Source organism: Marmota marmota, unplaced genomic scaffold, assembly GCF_001458135.2.
Source record: "Marmota marmota marmota unplaced genomic scaffold, marMar, whole genome shotgun sequence".
NCBI lineage: Eukaryota > Metazoa > Chordata > Mammalia > Rodentia > Sciuridae > Marmota > Marmota marmota.
The window spans coordinates 38,036,978-38,051,268 of NW_025999853.1; the positions used below are offsets into that span (position 1 = coordinate 38,036,978).

Genomic DNA, 14,291 nt, shown 5'->3' on the forward strand with positions numbered 1-14,291 from the left:
TTAAGTGCCCTTGGGTTCAATTCCTAGTACAGAGAGAGAGAGAGAGAGAGAGAGAATGGCAAAAAGTGGGCCAGGGAGTAGAGAAGCCGACATTCTAATGCAAACTTGTTGAAACTAATAATTAGTACAAATTTGGGGAATAAATTTGCCAATATCATTAAGTTTAAAAATGCATACACTGCTGGGCATGGTGATGCATGAAAAAAGGCAAAAAATAAAACCAGTTACATGGCAGTTCACAGAAAAATAAATGCAAACAGACAATAAGTATATGATAAGTCGTTGGTCTGTAACCCCAACGACTCAGGAGGCTGAGACAGGAGGATTGCAAATTTGAAGCCAGCCTTGAACCTTGGCAACTTAATGAGATTCTGTCTTAAATGAAATAAAAAATTATAAAAGGACTGGAGATTAAGCCACCTGGGTTCAATCCCCAATACCACAAAACAACAAATGAACAAACAATAACAACCCCCTAATACATTGTTCCCTAATAGCTTCTAGAATTTTTTTTTTAATGGAAATACATACATGGTCATTACAGCACTGATTATAACAGCAAAAAAAGAAAAAAAAACAAAGAAACAACTTAAGCGTTCCTCAATAATCAAATAAATAAATAAATGGTAGAATCTTCATGGAACACAGGCAACCCTTAAAATAATTTACGAAGGTTTCTTGTGCTTATTTGCAACAATACGTACATTAGTCAGGGTCCAGCTAGGGGAAGACAACACTTACGACAGGTAATTCAATAGGTGGAACTTAAAGTAAGAATCAATTATCAGAGTTGAGGCCAACTTTTTGTATCCAGAGAGTGGTGATCCAGGGACAGGGGCTGCCCTATGGGACTCGGCACAGGTAGGGCTCACAGTATTCTATCCAAAGCCTCACTTCCATCTAAAGCCCTCCTTTTACTCTCTCTGCTTCTCATTCTCTCTCTGTAACCAGCCTTACTCTCCTCCACCCACATAACTGCACCTCTAGTTCCAGCATTACGAATAGCTGAGCATAATCCCAGGTGACAATCAGATTGGTCCAAATTGGGTTCAGCATCTACCCAAATCTAATGCAGCCAGAGCGAGAGAGGTCACGTAACAGAAACATGGTCACAGGACTCATTTCAGTGGGTAAGGATTACAGTTCTCACCAGAGGAGTCTAAGTTGGGAGATCCTATCTCCTGCTAACAGCATGGGCAACTGGGTTGGTACTAATGCCATTTACCAGGGTAAGCAATTCATGGTGGGGAGAAGATTGAAATAGGGGATGATAACTTCAATTTTGGACATATTCAATCAACATGCCTACAGAATACCCAAATGCATCTTCTAGGAAGTATTTAAATGTAGAGTCTGGAGCTCATCATAGGAATCTGGGCTAGAAATCTAGGCTTGGGATAGTTAACCTAAAAACAGCATTTAAAACCATGAGCAACAACTGTCGTGTATAACTAAAAAGAACAAATAAAAAATTGGAAAAAAAAAACATGAGCAAGTAACAATTTTTTAAAAGTTGGTTCAGGAGAGACACCTCAGAGAATAAAAAATTATAAGATGAACAGAGGAAGTGGAAATGCTGAGAGAGACTGAGAAGAACTGGTCAAGCTGGGCACTGTGGCACACACCTGTAAGCCCAATGGCTAGGGAGGTGGAGGTAGGAGAATCGTAAGTTCAAGGCCAGCCTCAGCAACTTATCAAGGCCCTAAGCAACTCAGTGAGAACTTCTCTCTAAATAAAATATTTTAAAAAGGCTGGGGATGTGACTCAGTAGTAAAGTACCCCTGGAACCAAAAAAACAAAAACAAAACAAACAAACAAACAAAAAAAAAAAAAAAACTGGTCAAAATGACTAGAGGAAAAAACAAGGGAGAAATAAAAACAAAACAAAACCAAAAAAAAAAAAAAAATCATAGTGATGGAAAGGAAAGAGAAAGGAAGTTCCAGGTTAAAAAAAAAAAGTTGGTCAATTTCTAACAAAAGTTATTAAGAGGTTAGCTAAGAGAAGCCCTGAAGACGTCTGATGAAGTAGGCCGCATAATGAAGGTCAAGTCAAGGCCAAACTGCAATGTATTTAGGTTAGGAAGTGAATTTCTCATGAGTGAATCTTTCTGCAATACACATAAAATCAGGCAGGCGACGAGCATTGGGTGAGATTAAATAGAAAATGAGTCAGTGTGCTTGTACTTCATAGTTCTTCTACAATTCCTTTTTAAGGGTAACTTGAACTAATATAGTCAATTCAGAACTTTTACAAGCACCTGATCTCAGACTGAATTCATTGAGCTCCCTCTTGGGGTCAGTGACTCTTGTGCATTCTGAATCTAGCAAATCAGTGTAAGAAGCATCAGTCAGATATAAAAATAACTTAGTTATAGTCATTAAACACCAAAAAACATAGTATAAATTTGTGTAGTCTCCTAAAGTCTTAGGTATAGAAATAATCCTAGCATACAGAATGAGATCCACATGAATGGCCCCATTTTAGGCCAAATCTAGTGGTTTTTTTCACTTTGGACACAGGAACTATGTGATACTCATTTATGATACAGGGACAGGAAAGGACAAGACTCTGTGTCCAGCCTCGGGACAGGCTAGCACACAGTAGGCAAAGCCAAGATCTGCAACTAGACTTGTGCCTGATGCAGAACAGAATTAAGTGTTGGAGAAAAATAAATAAAATTCCAGCAACAGACTTGGGAGGCTGAGGTGGAGGTTTGCAAGTTCTAGGCAAGGCTCAACAACTTAGTAAGAGCCTAAGTAACTCAATGAGACTCTGTCTCAAAAAATAAAAAGAGCTGGGGATGTGGTTCAGTGGTTAAGCACCCCTGGGTTCAATCCCAGGTTATCCCCTTCTCCCCCACTTCACACTGCCCTGGGGTGGGTGGGGGAAAGTCAGCAACAATTTACTGAACACTTATTAGAAGGGAGACATGCCACGTGCTTTACATACAATTATTAGGATAAACAAGAATGAATCCTCTCCCTTTTTTCACTAAGAAGCCATGAAAGATGAGAAAAAAGTAGAGTTAAAAATCCTAGGTTCCTGACTGGGGCTGTAGCTCAGTGGTAGCATGGTTGCCTAGCTCGTGGGAGGCACTGGGTTTGATCCTCACCACCACATAAAAATAAATAAAGGTGGTGGAATGAGATAGTCATCATTACCCTAAGTACATGTATGCAGACGTGAATGGTGTGACTCTACTTTGTGTACAACCAGAGACATAAAAAATTGTGCTCTATATGTATTTTTTAAAAATATTTATTCTCAAGCTTTAGGTGGATATAATATCTTTATTTTACATTTATGTGGTGCTGAGGATCGAACCCAGTGCCTTGTGCTTGCTAGGTGAGCACTCTATCACTGAGCCACAACCCCAGCCCCCGCTCTCTCTATATAATATGAATTGAAATGCATTCTGCCGTCATGTATAACAAATTAGAATAATAAATAAATAAATAAAGGAAGGTACTGTGTCCATCTACAACTAAAAATATTTAAAAAACAAAAACCTAGGTTCCCAGCTAGACCTGGGATTGATTCCAGCTCTCCCTTTACAGAGGAATGAACCACAACAAAAAAGACAAACACAAGGCTGTGGAATCTCAGAGGAAGGCCAGCTCATTTGGGCAGGGAACAACTTCCATATATACTTCCAATATATTATATATAGGATTCATCCATACCACCCCATATGGCTTAGGTTCAACCATGTGAGATACCCATCAGCCTAGGAAAGATTCTAACCCAGGGAAAGATGAAGAATGTGAGATTCAAGCAAGTTCAGAGTACATTTAAGAAATGAGGTGAAGATCTTACTGATTGAAATGGAAGTTGTGTATAAACATTTTTTTTTAACTTGGAAATTTATTTTTAATTTACCCTGAAGGTCCTTCCACTTATGCCCAACAGGAAGTCTTTGTAAATTCAACTAAACGTTGACACAATCCTGCTGAAGACCATTATGTAAGGCATCATAGGGTGAGAAAATTCCCTTATATTCCTAATTTGTTCAATGTTTTATCCTAAAGGAATGTTGGATTTTTGTCAAATGTTTTTTCTGCATTTATTGAGATGATCATGTGTTCTTTTGTCCTTTATTCTATTTTACAGTGTATGTATTAGTTTGTTAGGGCTGCTATAACAAAGCACAGAAATTTATTTTCTGGAAGTTAGAACTCTGAGTTCAAGGTGTGGGCATGGTGGTTTCTTCTGAGGCCTCTCTACGTGGTTTGTGGCTGGCTGTCATCTCTCTGTATCTTCAGATGACCTCCCTCTGTGCATATATGCATCCTAATCTCCTTTTATATGGATCTAAATCATACTGGATTAGGGCCCACCCTTGTGGCCCCTGTGTTAATTCAGTTACCTCTTTCAGGGAGCAGTGGTGCACACCATAATTCCAGTGCCTCAGGAGGCAAGGATCGAAAGCCTGAGGCCTGTCTAGCAATTTAGCAAGGTCCTAAGCAACTTAGCAAGACCCTGTCTCAAGATAAAAAAAAGGGGGGGGGGGTTGGTGGGGATATACTTCGGTGAGTGCTCCAGGTTCAATCCCCAGTACCAAAAATTAAAAAAAAAAATTTTTTTTAATTAAATTACCTCTTAAGCGACACTTTAAATATAAATACATTTTGAGGTGCTGGGGCTTTCAACTTCAACATATGAATTTTGGGGGATAACTCAGCTCATAACTGTGTATTAAATAGATTGACTTTACATATTAAACTAGCCTTGAGTTTTGGGGCTAAATCCTATTTGATGATAAGATCATTTAATCCCTTTTCTATGTTGGATTTGGTTTGCTACTACTTTAAGGGTTTTGCAAATAGCTAGAATATCATGATTATCTTTATTCCCACCAAAGCGCTTTTATATGTGCTATTTCATTCACTCTCAAACAGAATTTCATGAGGCAGATAGTATACTCATATTCACTCTAGGAAACTGAGGCTCGAGAAAGTTGATTTTCCCCTAATTATAAATCTGCATACTATAAATGGGAATTAAAATTACAGACGAGGAGAGCATTTAGGGAGATGAAAGAAGGCTCAGGATTTGGTGAGAACAAAGAGAAACTTTGTGTGGATGGAAGTTTATGGAGTCAATTGAATGGCGCCAGTGGTCTTAATGATGTAAGAACTGAGGGCATCTACCAATGTACAGAGTAAATAGATTTGTGTTTGCAATTCATGCACAGAATTGAACCAAGTAGGGGGTGACAACTCTCATTAATTTTGAAAACATGATTTGATGAACTTCATTGGAGAAAGAATAAACCAAGATTTTGCAGAGAGAATTTGGCTGTATGAGTAACAGTAAACCCAAATTTACAGATTCCTCCTTTTCTGGAAAGTTAGGTTTCTTGCAGAGTGAATTTCCAAGTTGATTTCCAGTTCACATATTCTTCTCTAAGTCCTGGTGGAGCTACACCATGATACTTAAGTATCCACAGCTGCTCAGTTAGGGGTGAAAGCTGAATTCAAATTCTACCTCTGGCCCCAACAGATAGTGTGACTTTGGAAATAATTTAATTTCTTCAAGACTTTGTCCCTTATGAAATAAGAGAATGGAATGAGATGTTCCTAGAGCTCCCTCACAGTTCTGGAACTATTCAGTTAGTGAGTTAGGGGAGTGGTGATTCAGTTAACCTGATATTTTCAAATAGCAATGATGAGTAACAAACTACGGGCAGGTGAAGGAAATACTGAAAAGCATTGAAGCCTGTTGAGGACAGTTAATTTAAGGTAAGTGGGCAGTGAAAGTGAGAAAAAGTAAACAGAACAGGGTGGGGGTGGGGAGGGCTTCTCAGTTGGGGTTTGTATAGGGCACATTACATAAGGCTACTGGAACCTAGCATGCCAATTAATTAAAACTTATTTTAATTAAAAGTAACTAAATCTAATTAAAAAGCAGAGAGTATAGGCTGAAGCAGGAGATGGATTTAACCCTATTTTCTATGAGAATCCTAATGTTATCCTAGTTCCCTGGATGATGCACTGAAGGGCAAGGATCTTACTATTAAGACCTCCAGTAAAGATACTGATAAAGTCTTTTTTTTTTTTTGTTATTGGGGATTGAACTCAGGGGCACTGAGCCACATCCCCAGCCCTATTTTGTATTTTATTTAGAGACAGGGTCTCACTGAGTTGCTTAGCACCTTGCTATTGTTGAGGCTGGCTTTGAACTCATGATCTTCTGGCCTCAGCCTCCCCAGCAGCTGGAATTACAGGCCTGCACCACTGTACCTATCTAAAATACTGATAAAGTCTTGACTCCTTGGTCCCTTACATCATTTCTTTGAACTTTCTGTAACATTTTGCTATGATCTGGTTCATAGGAGGCAATGTTTTGATAAAGACATCTGTTTTCCTGTTTCATTTAATTTTTAAACTACTTCCCCTTCCTTTTCACTTAAATGATAAATATTCTTTTGTAAAAAAATCCAAACACTTAGACAAAAATGTAGTGACATTCCCTGTAATAATTCTTCCTGTTGTTAAGATTGGTGAAAATTCCACCAAGTTATTTTTGTCTGGATATCCTAATTTATTATAATATTATCTACAAATGGGAATATGAACACTTTTTCAAACTGCTTTCCCCACTCCTCTTACTAACCAGCATAATATAGATTTTTTTTTTATGTCAGGGCATATAAATTTGTTTTTTTCATTTTGATAGCAGCAAAGAATTCCATTACATCACTATATATCATAGTTACCAAGCTCCTATTGGTACATATTTGCCTGATCCCATTTTTTTCTGTTATTTACTGTAAATGACACTACAGTGAGCATTCTTGTACATATCTTGCATGTTTGTATAAATGCTTCTAAATACTCTATTCTTGAAAGTCTAGTTGCTTTCAGTGAAAAGTTAACCAAATATAAACTTTACAAGTCAAATTGTTGAGTCAGAATGTTTTAGTAGATATACAAGTGAAATTCTGAGAGTACTTGAGTAGATATTGCCAGATAGTCCTCCAGAACCCCATCATTGTGTGAGAGTAGCTGTTTCCCTGAACCTCTTGCTAGCACTAGTTAGCTTTGGATTATTATTAATTTAATTTTATTTATTTTTGCGGTGGAGAGGTGGGGGGTGGTAGGGGTGGTGGGGGATGAGTGGTGGAGGTGGGGGTGGGGGGGTTGGCAAGTCGGGGGGTTGGCGAGGAGGTGGGGTTGGTGGAGTGGGTCTGTTTTGATTTTGTTTTTAAAAATCTTTCCGAGATGTAAAGTTAACAAACACAAATATGGAATATCTGGGTAAATTTGAATTTTAAATTTAAAAAAATCAAATCAACCATCTACATCAACCAGAGGCATGTTTCTAGTCTTTTCTTTGGTATCATCAGTATTTATTTTCTCCACCCTACACGTATATTTGCTATTTAAATTTGCATATTCTTAAGGTTTAGCAACGTCAAGCATAATTACTGGTCATTTTTATGTCCTTTTAGTGAACTGTTTAAGTCTTTTGCTTCTTTCGCCAGTGTCTTTGTGTTCCTTAATGATTTGGAAGAATGTTATCTTGTGGAAGTAGACACTGTTATATATGTCCCAATGTTCCTGTAGATTACTTTTATTGTTTTTTTCCCTTCCAGAGTGTTTTATTTTTATGTAGTTCAATTTATCAAGTTGTGTCACTATGAGTTTCTCAAATCCCCTGGATGCCTTGTAGAAATGCAAATTCTCAAGCCTCTATGCCAGACTTCATTCAGCTCATTTCTCGGGGTAAAACTTGGGATTCTGTACTTTTTGTACAAAGCTCCCCAGGGGATTTTCTTTCTCATTTTCTGTTTCCCTCCTTTCTATTTCCCTCTCATATATGCTTCCAAACTTTTATATTACCCAATGATCAGTGTTGAAGAATTTGCTAAAATTATTAAAATTATCAGAATACTGAAGTAAACATGCTAACGATGCAATTGGAAGCTACTGTCATCGTCTCAAAGAGTGCACTGATGGGATAAGGTCAAAATGATATGCTTTTTCAGTTACTGACTTCACAGAGAAGAAAAAAGAAAAATTGTAATGATTTCCTGTGACATAAAAAGAATTATGGAAATCCACGAGAATATTCAAAAATAGAGAATATACTAAAAAATTCTCATGAACCTAACCTGGTGCATGCCTGTAATTCCAGCCACTCAGGTGGCTGAGCCAGAAGGATCACAAGTTTGAGGCTAGCCCCAACAACTTAGTAAGAATATGTCTCAAAATAAAACATAAAAAGGGCTGGTGATATAACTCATTATACAGTGCCCCTGGGTTCAATCTCCAGTACTGGGGGGGGGGGGCAGAAATTCCCACATATTTATTACCTAATTTCAACAATTATCCATCTATGGGCAATTTTGTTTCCTCTGCATCCTTCATTCCCCAGGTTATTTTTTAAAGAGATTCCTAAACTCATTTGAATTTGAGATTTTCAGGTTTCATATTATCCTTAAAAAATTATTTCCAACTTCAAGAAAATATTTACTTGTGCTTTTTTTTCTAGCTAGTACATGTATAATCCAATTTTCTTTGGTTTTAATTTCGAGAGTTTGAAGTTGAAAATAAGAGATATTAGGGGTAATATTAAGGAATAGGTAGTGGAAATGTCTTCTACAAGAGATTTCAAATATCTGTTCTTTAGAATTTTATCTAACAGTATTTAATACCAGACTTTTCTTTCTTTTTGGTACTAGGGATTGAAGCCAAGGGTTCTTTACCACTAAGCTACATCCCTAAATCATTTTTATTTTGAGTTGCTGAGGCTGGCCTCAAATTTGCAATCCTCCTGCCTCAGCCTCCTGAGTTGCTGGGATTACAAGGATGTGCCACCATCCCTGACAACATCAGAGTTTTCTTACATGTTATGTACAGTTGGCAAGATTTTTAAAACAATTATTAGTGTATGTCTCCTTCTTCCTTCCATCCTCTTCTTCTATGGTAGTCTTTCTTCTACTTTCAATGTTGTTGCCCCCACCACATTCTACACAAGGGAAAACACAATGCCTGTCTGTGTCTGACTTATTTTGCTTAATTTGATGTTTTCCAGTTCCACCATTTTCCTGCAAATGGCATTTCATTCTTTCTTATGGCTGTATAATACTCCATTGTGTGTGTGTGTGTGTGTATATATATAATATATAAATATAATATATATATAGTATATGTAATATATATAAATATATATTTATACTATATTTATATTTCCTCCATAATATGCTGAATTAATTCCTTTGGGTATACACCAAGTAGTGATATAGCTGGATATCAGTTCTAGTTTTAGTTTTTTGAGAAACCTCCATACTGATTTCCTTAGTAGCTGTAATAATTGACATTTTCCACCAATAATGCATTTTTGTTGTGGTGGTGGTGGTGCTGGAGATGGAACCCAAGGCCTTGCGCGTGCTAGGTAAGTACTCTCTCACTGAGCCACATCCCCAACCCCAAGGTATTGCTTCTTGTATTCTTGATGATAGCCCTTCTGACTGGGGTAAGATGGAATCTCAGTGTAGTTTGATTTGCATTTCCCTGATGGCTAAAGATTTTGAACATTTTTTTTTCATATAATTACTGGCCATCTGTAAAAAAGTATCTGTTCAGTTCATTTGTCAATTTATTGTGTGTATATTTGGTGTGTTTTGAGTTCTTCATTTACTCTGGATATTAGTCCTAGCAAGATTCTTATCTACAGTGTTATGTATTTGTCACCTGATGTTCATATTTAATGTTTTATTTATTTAAATTTAAGATTCTCATTTATTGCTTCCAATATAAAATATAAGCACATTAGAAACATTTTGAAAAGGAAAAAGATTCACCACGATAGTACAAAAATTGCTTCAGCATTTTGGTTTATTTCTTTAGGCTTCGGATTAATATGAAATACTGAGTGTTTCAAGCACTGTAGAGAAGACAGAAAAAGGCTACTTCTTACTGTCCTAATTTTTTTTTTCATTCTTCAAAGCACTTTTTTTCTTTCCAGCAGAAGACCAAAAACATTACAGAGTTACAAAGACTGATTCTCCAGTTTGCACAGCCTCTAATCAAAAGTTATTTTTTTCTGCGAAGAACACAGTTCTACTACTCAGAACAATTCTTGAAGGAAATCTAGGTACTATTGCCTTTCTGAGTTATCTAGGCAGAGAACTAGATCACAGCCCCTGCTCTGCATGCTCAGAATGTTTAACTGGTCAGAGTATGAAGTGGATGCAACTGGAGGCACCCAAACTCAGTATGAATGGGAGAAGTAAGGGAGTCACTTATGACCATTACCTAAAAAGTTGACTGTCCAAATATACATGTGAAACCATTCGGAGTCACCGTGACTGTACATCACCACTCTTATTTGAAATGGAAAAATTTCATATGCAGAAAAGTGTTTAAACCTTTTCTTATATCTTCCAAGGGGAAATTTAAATTGTAACTTCTTGGTTTAGTATTTTAGATTCCCTTTTGTGCTTCTCATCTTTAAGCCCAAGCAATAATATGTGCTGGCACTTTAGGGAACATTTCATACTGCACATGGACACTCAAGATCAGCTTTAATTACAGGATGTTTTAAAGGAAGTTCGAGAAGTATTTATGCATGAGCAACAATTAACAGTTCTAATGTTTTGAACATGAGAATTGAGTATATTGAGGCAGAGAGGCCCACAGCTATACATTACCCACCCATCTGAGTGATCACTGTGAACCAATATCGAGCTATGGTTTCTGAATCTACCTGTAAAATATGGATAACAGCACTACCTACATAGCTTAGAAATGTTTTATACGTGCACGCACACACACACACACGTGTATTTACATATATATAGATACACAGATATATATATATGTGTGTGTGTGTGTGTGTGTGTGTGTAATTTTATTCATTCATTGACATGCACGTAGGCTGGATTCCATAACTTGGCTATTATGAATTGTACCTTGATATACATAGGTATTTTGATCTTTAAAGAAGTGAGCTACCTAATTAATTGAGTATCCATTAATTCTTCTTGATGAGGGAATTATTCCTTGCTAAATATACTTTTAGATTTGTAGAATGGGGCTATGAACTCTTGGGCTCAAGTGATTGTACTGCCTCAGCCTCTTAAGTAGTTGAAACCACAGACAGCCAAGCTTGGCTGTTTACTTTTTGAGGAAATGCCAAACTACTTTCCAAAGTGGCCTCCTCATTTTACATCTCCACTAGCAACATATGAGAGTTCTAATTCCTCTGCAACCTCATTAATTTTGTGTTTGTTTTGTTTAAAATTATGGCCATGCTAGTGGGTATAAAGCAGTATCTTTCTATGGTTATTTATATTCTCCTAAGGATGTTGAACATTTTCTCATGTGCTTTTGGCCATTTCTACATCCTCTTTGAGGAAATAGTTGATTCAAATACTTTGTCCATTTCTAAGTTAGGCTACTTTTTAATCATTGAGCTATAGGAGTTCCTTATAACCTCACAGGGAGATCCTTTCAAGATTATAGTTAACATAGTAATAAGAGCTGACAGAGGGCAAGACTGAGCCATAACATATTTTGAACCCATATATCCATGCATGCACAGTCAGATCTGCCTAAATGGACCCTGATTTTAATGAATAGAGGGATAATCCCCCACATCAAAGTTTCTCAAGTAGAATGATAATTTTTCCTTATTATTTTTTTCTGATCTATCACCAGACCCTACCCTATACTGTGGGGAATTTTATCCTCAAGGGTCTAGCAGGCATTCCTCTAAAATATGGGGGAAGACTGAATGATCCCTGCCACAACTAAAAGAAGTGCCACCACCCTCAAGCCCTAGAGGACCCTTGCAGAAATTCCAAACCACAGAAACTTTTGCATGACCTTCAAAATTCTTATAAAATGCCACAACTTAAAAACAAAGCATTTCTTAAATAATGCTCTGAGGCAACAATACTATGGAAACATATTAATTGACTTCAAAGAGGAAGAAACATACCAAAAAGGCAGAAATAGGATCTATAAGATACATTTATTGAATACTTACTGGTCATATTATATACAAAAGAGGTAGAAGGGGGCAAGTAAGAACTTGAATAAATGAAATATACATACTCATCACTAATTACAACTACTAGAGAAGTACAAAATTTGTACAAGTTATACATTATAATGAAATTTTGATGCTTGTCAAAAGGAAAATAAGCTACACATATATTCCAATAAAATTTTTTAAAAATTGTGCTTATCATACACTTTCCCTAAAATGGGTTTATAAAATGCCCAGCATCCATTCTTATTATACATATATATTTGTTATTAAAGATTGCTTGAATAGAACAAATGACATCATTGCTGAGAAATTCATGGTCAACAATGACATATACAGATCCTCTAAGAAACATCATAGCATTCGCAGTAAGTCCATTTCTCCATTGAAGTCCACCTTACTTTCAATTTAGTTTACTACCACGTTCTCCTCAGAACTGTTCATATGTCTTTTGTCTGATCATCTTCTTCAAGTTTCCTGATTTCATTTTTTAAACAATTTATAGTTTCACGACTTGCTTTTAATCTCTCCTTAAGCTCAGCAATTTCAAAGCTTGTTTTTTTCTTGGCAGCTTCTAATTTTTCTCTGGTTTTCACTTCAAGTTCTGCAACTAAGGAAACAAATAATTATACTGAATTAATTTTTCTCACAAGTCTAAGATGTTTCATAAATTTGGTATTTCCTTAGGTCAATGCTTTCATGATGAAATGTTACAATTTCAGATATATCATATCATATTAAACATGAACGGGCAGTGGAAGGTAAGGAAGTCTGAATTCCCAAGAGAGAATGTAAAACTTGGTTTTTTTGTAGTTAAGAATGAAATTCTAGCCACTAACTCTTTGTTAAGGTTTTAAGACACTTGCTTGTTTTTTTTTCCTAATACACATTAATTTGGAAGTAAGAGAGCATTCAAGTCTAAGAGACAGCAACTAATAAGAGCCAATTAAAAGTATACTTAAATTGATGTACAAGTGAAAAATTACATTTAAAAAATCCTGTTTTTTTTTTTTTTTTTTACAAAAGTATCAATAATTGTTTAGATTTGAATTCCAGTTCTACCAGTTATTAGTTGTGACACCTGAAGCAATTTCATCTCTGTGCTCATTTCTTCACTTACAAAACAGAAATTAGAATAACAAATACCTCATGGCATTGTTTTTTGAGAAGATTTTAGGTACCTTTGTATGCTAGGCAAGTGCTTTATTACTAAGCTATATCCCTAGCTCTTGAGAAGGTTTTAAAAGAATTAATGTATATGAAGTACCCAGAAAACTGCCCAGTTCATAAAAAGCCTTATCACTTATTATGATGACAAAGGACCATTAAATATTTGAAAAATTCTATCCAGATACATAATAAATTGCTGCAAAATAGGATACTTTTATTTAAATATGCCAGTTAGACAGTGTAACATAAATTATGTCACAAAGAAAAATGCCTGCTAGCATGCAACAGTGCCATCTTGTGGACATTTTAGGTAATTGTTGCTGGTAATTATTAAAGTACAGTCACATTTTCACAAGTTTAGGGTGGTCACTAGTTGAAAACAGGATGGTTTGGTGAAAAAACACAACTGAGAAATCTGCTTTCTGATTGAGTTCAAAATACAAAAATACACCCTTAGCCCCTTATTAGCTAAATGTGGATATATCTCTTAAGTATCCCTCAATTTCTTCCTCTATGAGATACAGTGAAAACTAGGTGTTTCTCAGGATTTGAGGATTAACTAAAGTAATTACAAAGCATCTATCACATTAAAAAAACAGGTAGTAAATATGAGTACTTTCATTATTTTGCTTTTTGTTGTTTACTTTTTATTATACATTTTGTAACACAAACTCATGTATTGCCAAAACAATCCTTATATTTCTTCATGGCTTTTATTTTTTAAAATATGTATTTAAAAACAGGTATTAAATACATGATATATTAAAAGGCTAAATAGGCAGAGAGTGAAAAAGTATTTTCTTCCACTCCTACCCTTGTCCCCCACCATTTAGTGCTTCTTCCCACAGATAATCACTGTGAGGTTTTTTTCTGGTATCTTTCCAGAACAGTCTGTTGATATACATGCAAATATCCAACTGTTTTTACTTTGTATCATAGTACACACATTGTTCTGGACCTTGCTGTTTCATTTAATAATACTTTGTTAAGTTCATTTCATATCACAGAGATGTCTTATTCTTTTTAATGACTGTAGAAGTCTTCATTGAATGGATATACATGACCCATTTAGTCTGTCTTCTATTGATATAGAATATTTCCGCTTCCCCCCCCCCCCCCC

At 36.0% G+C, this 14,291-nt stretch overlaps 1 protein-coding gene across 1 annotated transcript in view; it reads right to left on the reverse strand.

Moving 5' to 3' along the window:
- Positions 1 to 11,964: 11,964 nt before the first annotated feature.
- Positions 11,965 to 14,291, reverse strand: part of Yeats4 (YEATS domain containing 4) — a 27,452-nt gene continuing 25,125 nt past the window's right edge. Inside the window, exon 5 of the mRNA XM_048808296.1 lies at positions 11,965 to 12,624. Within this exon, the coding sequence (XP_048664253.1) occupies positions 12,442 to 12,624 (183 nt within the window). The 3' untranslated portion in view covers positions 11,965 to 12,441. The remainder of the gene's footprint in view (positions 12,625 to 14,291) is intronic.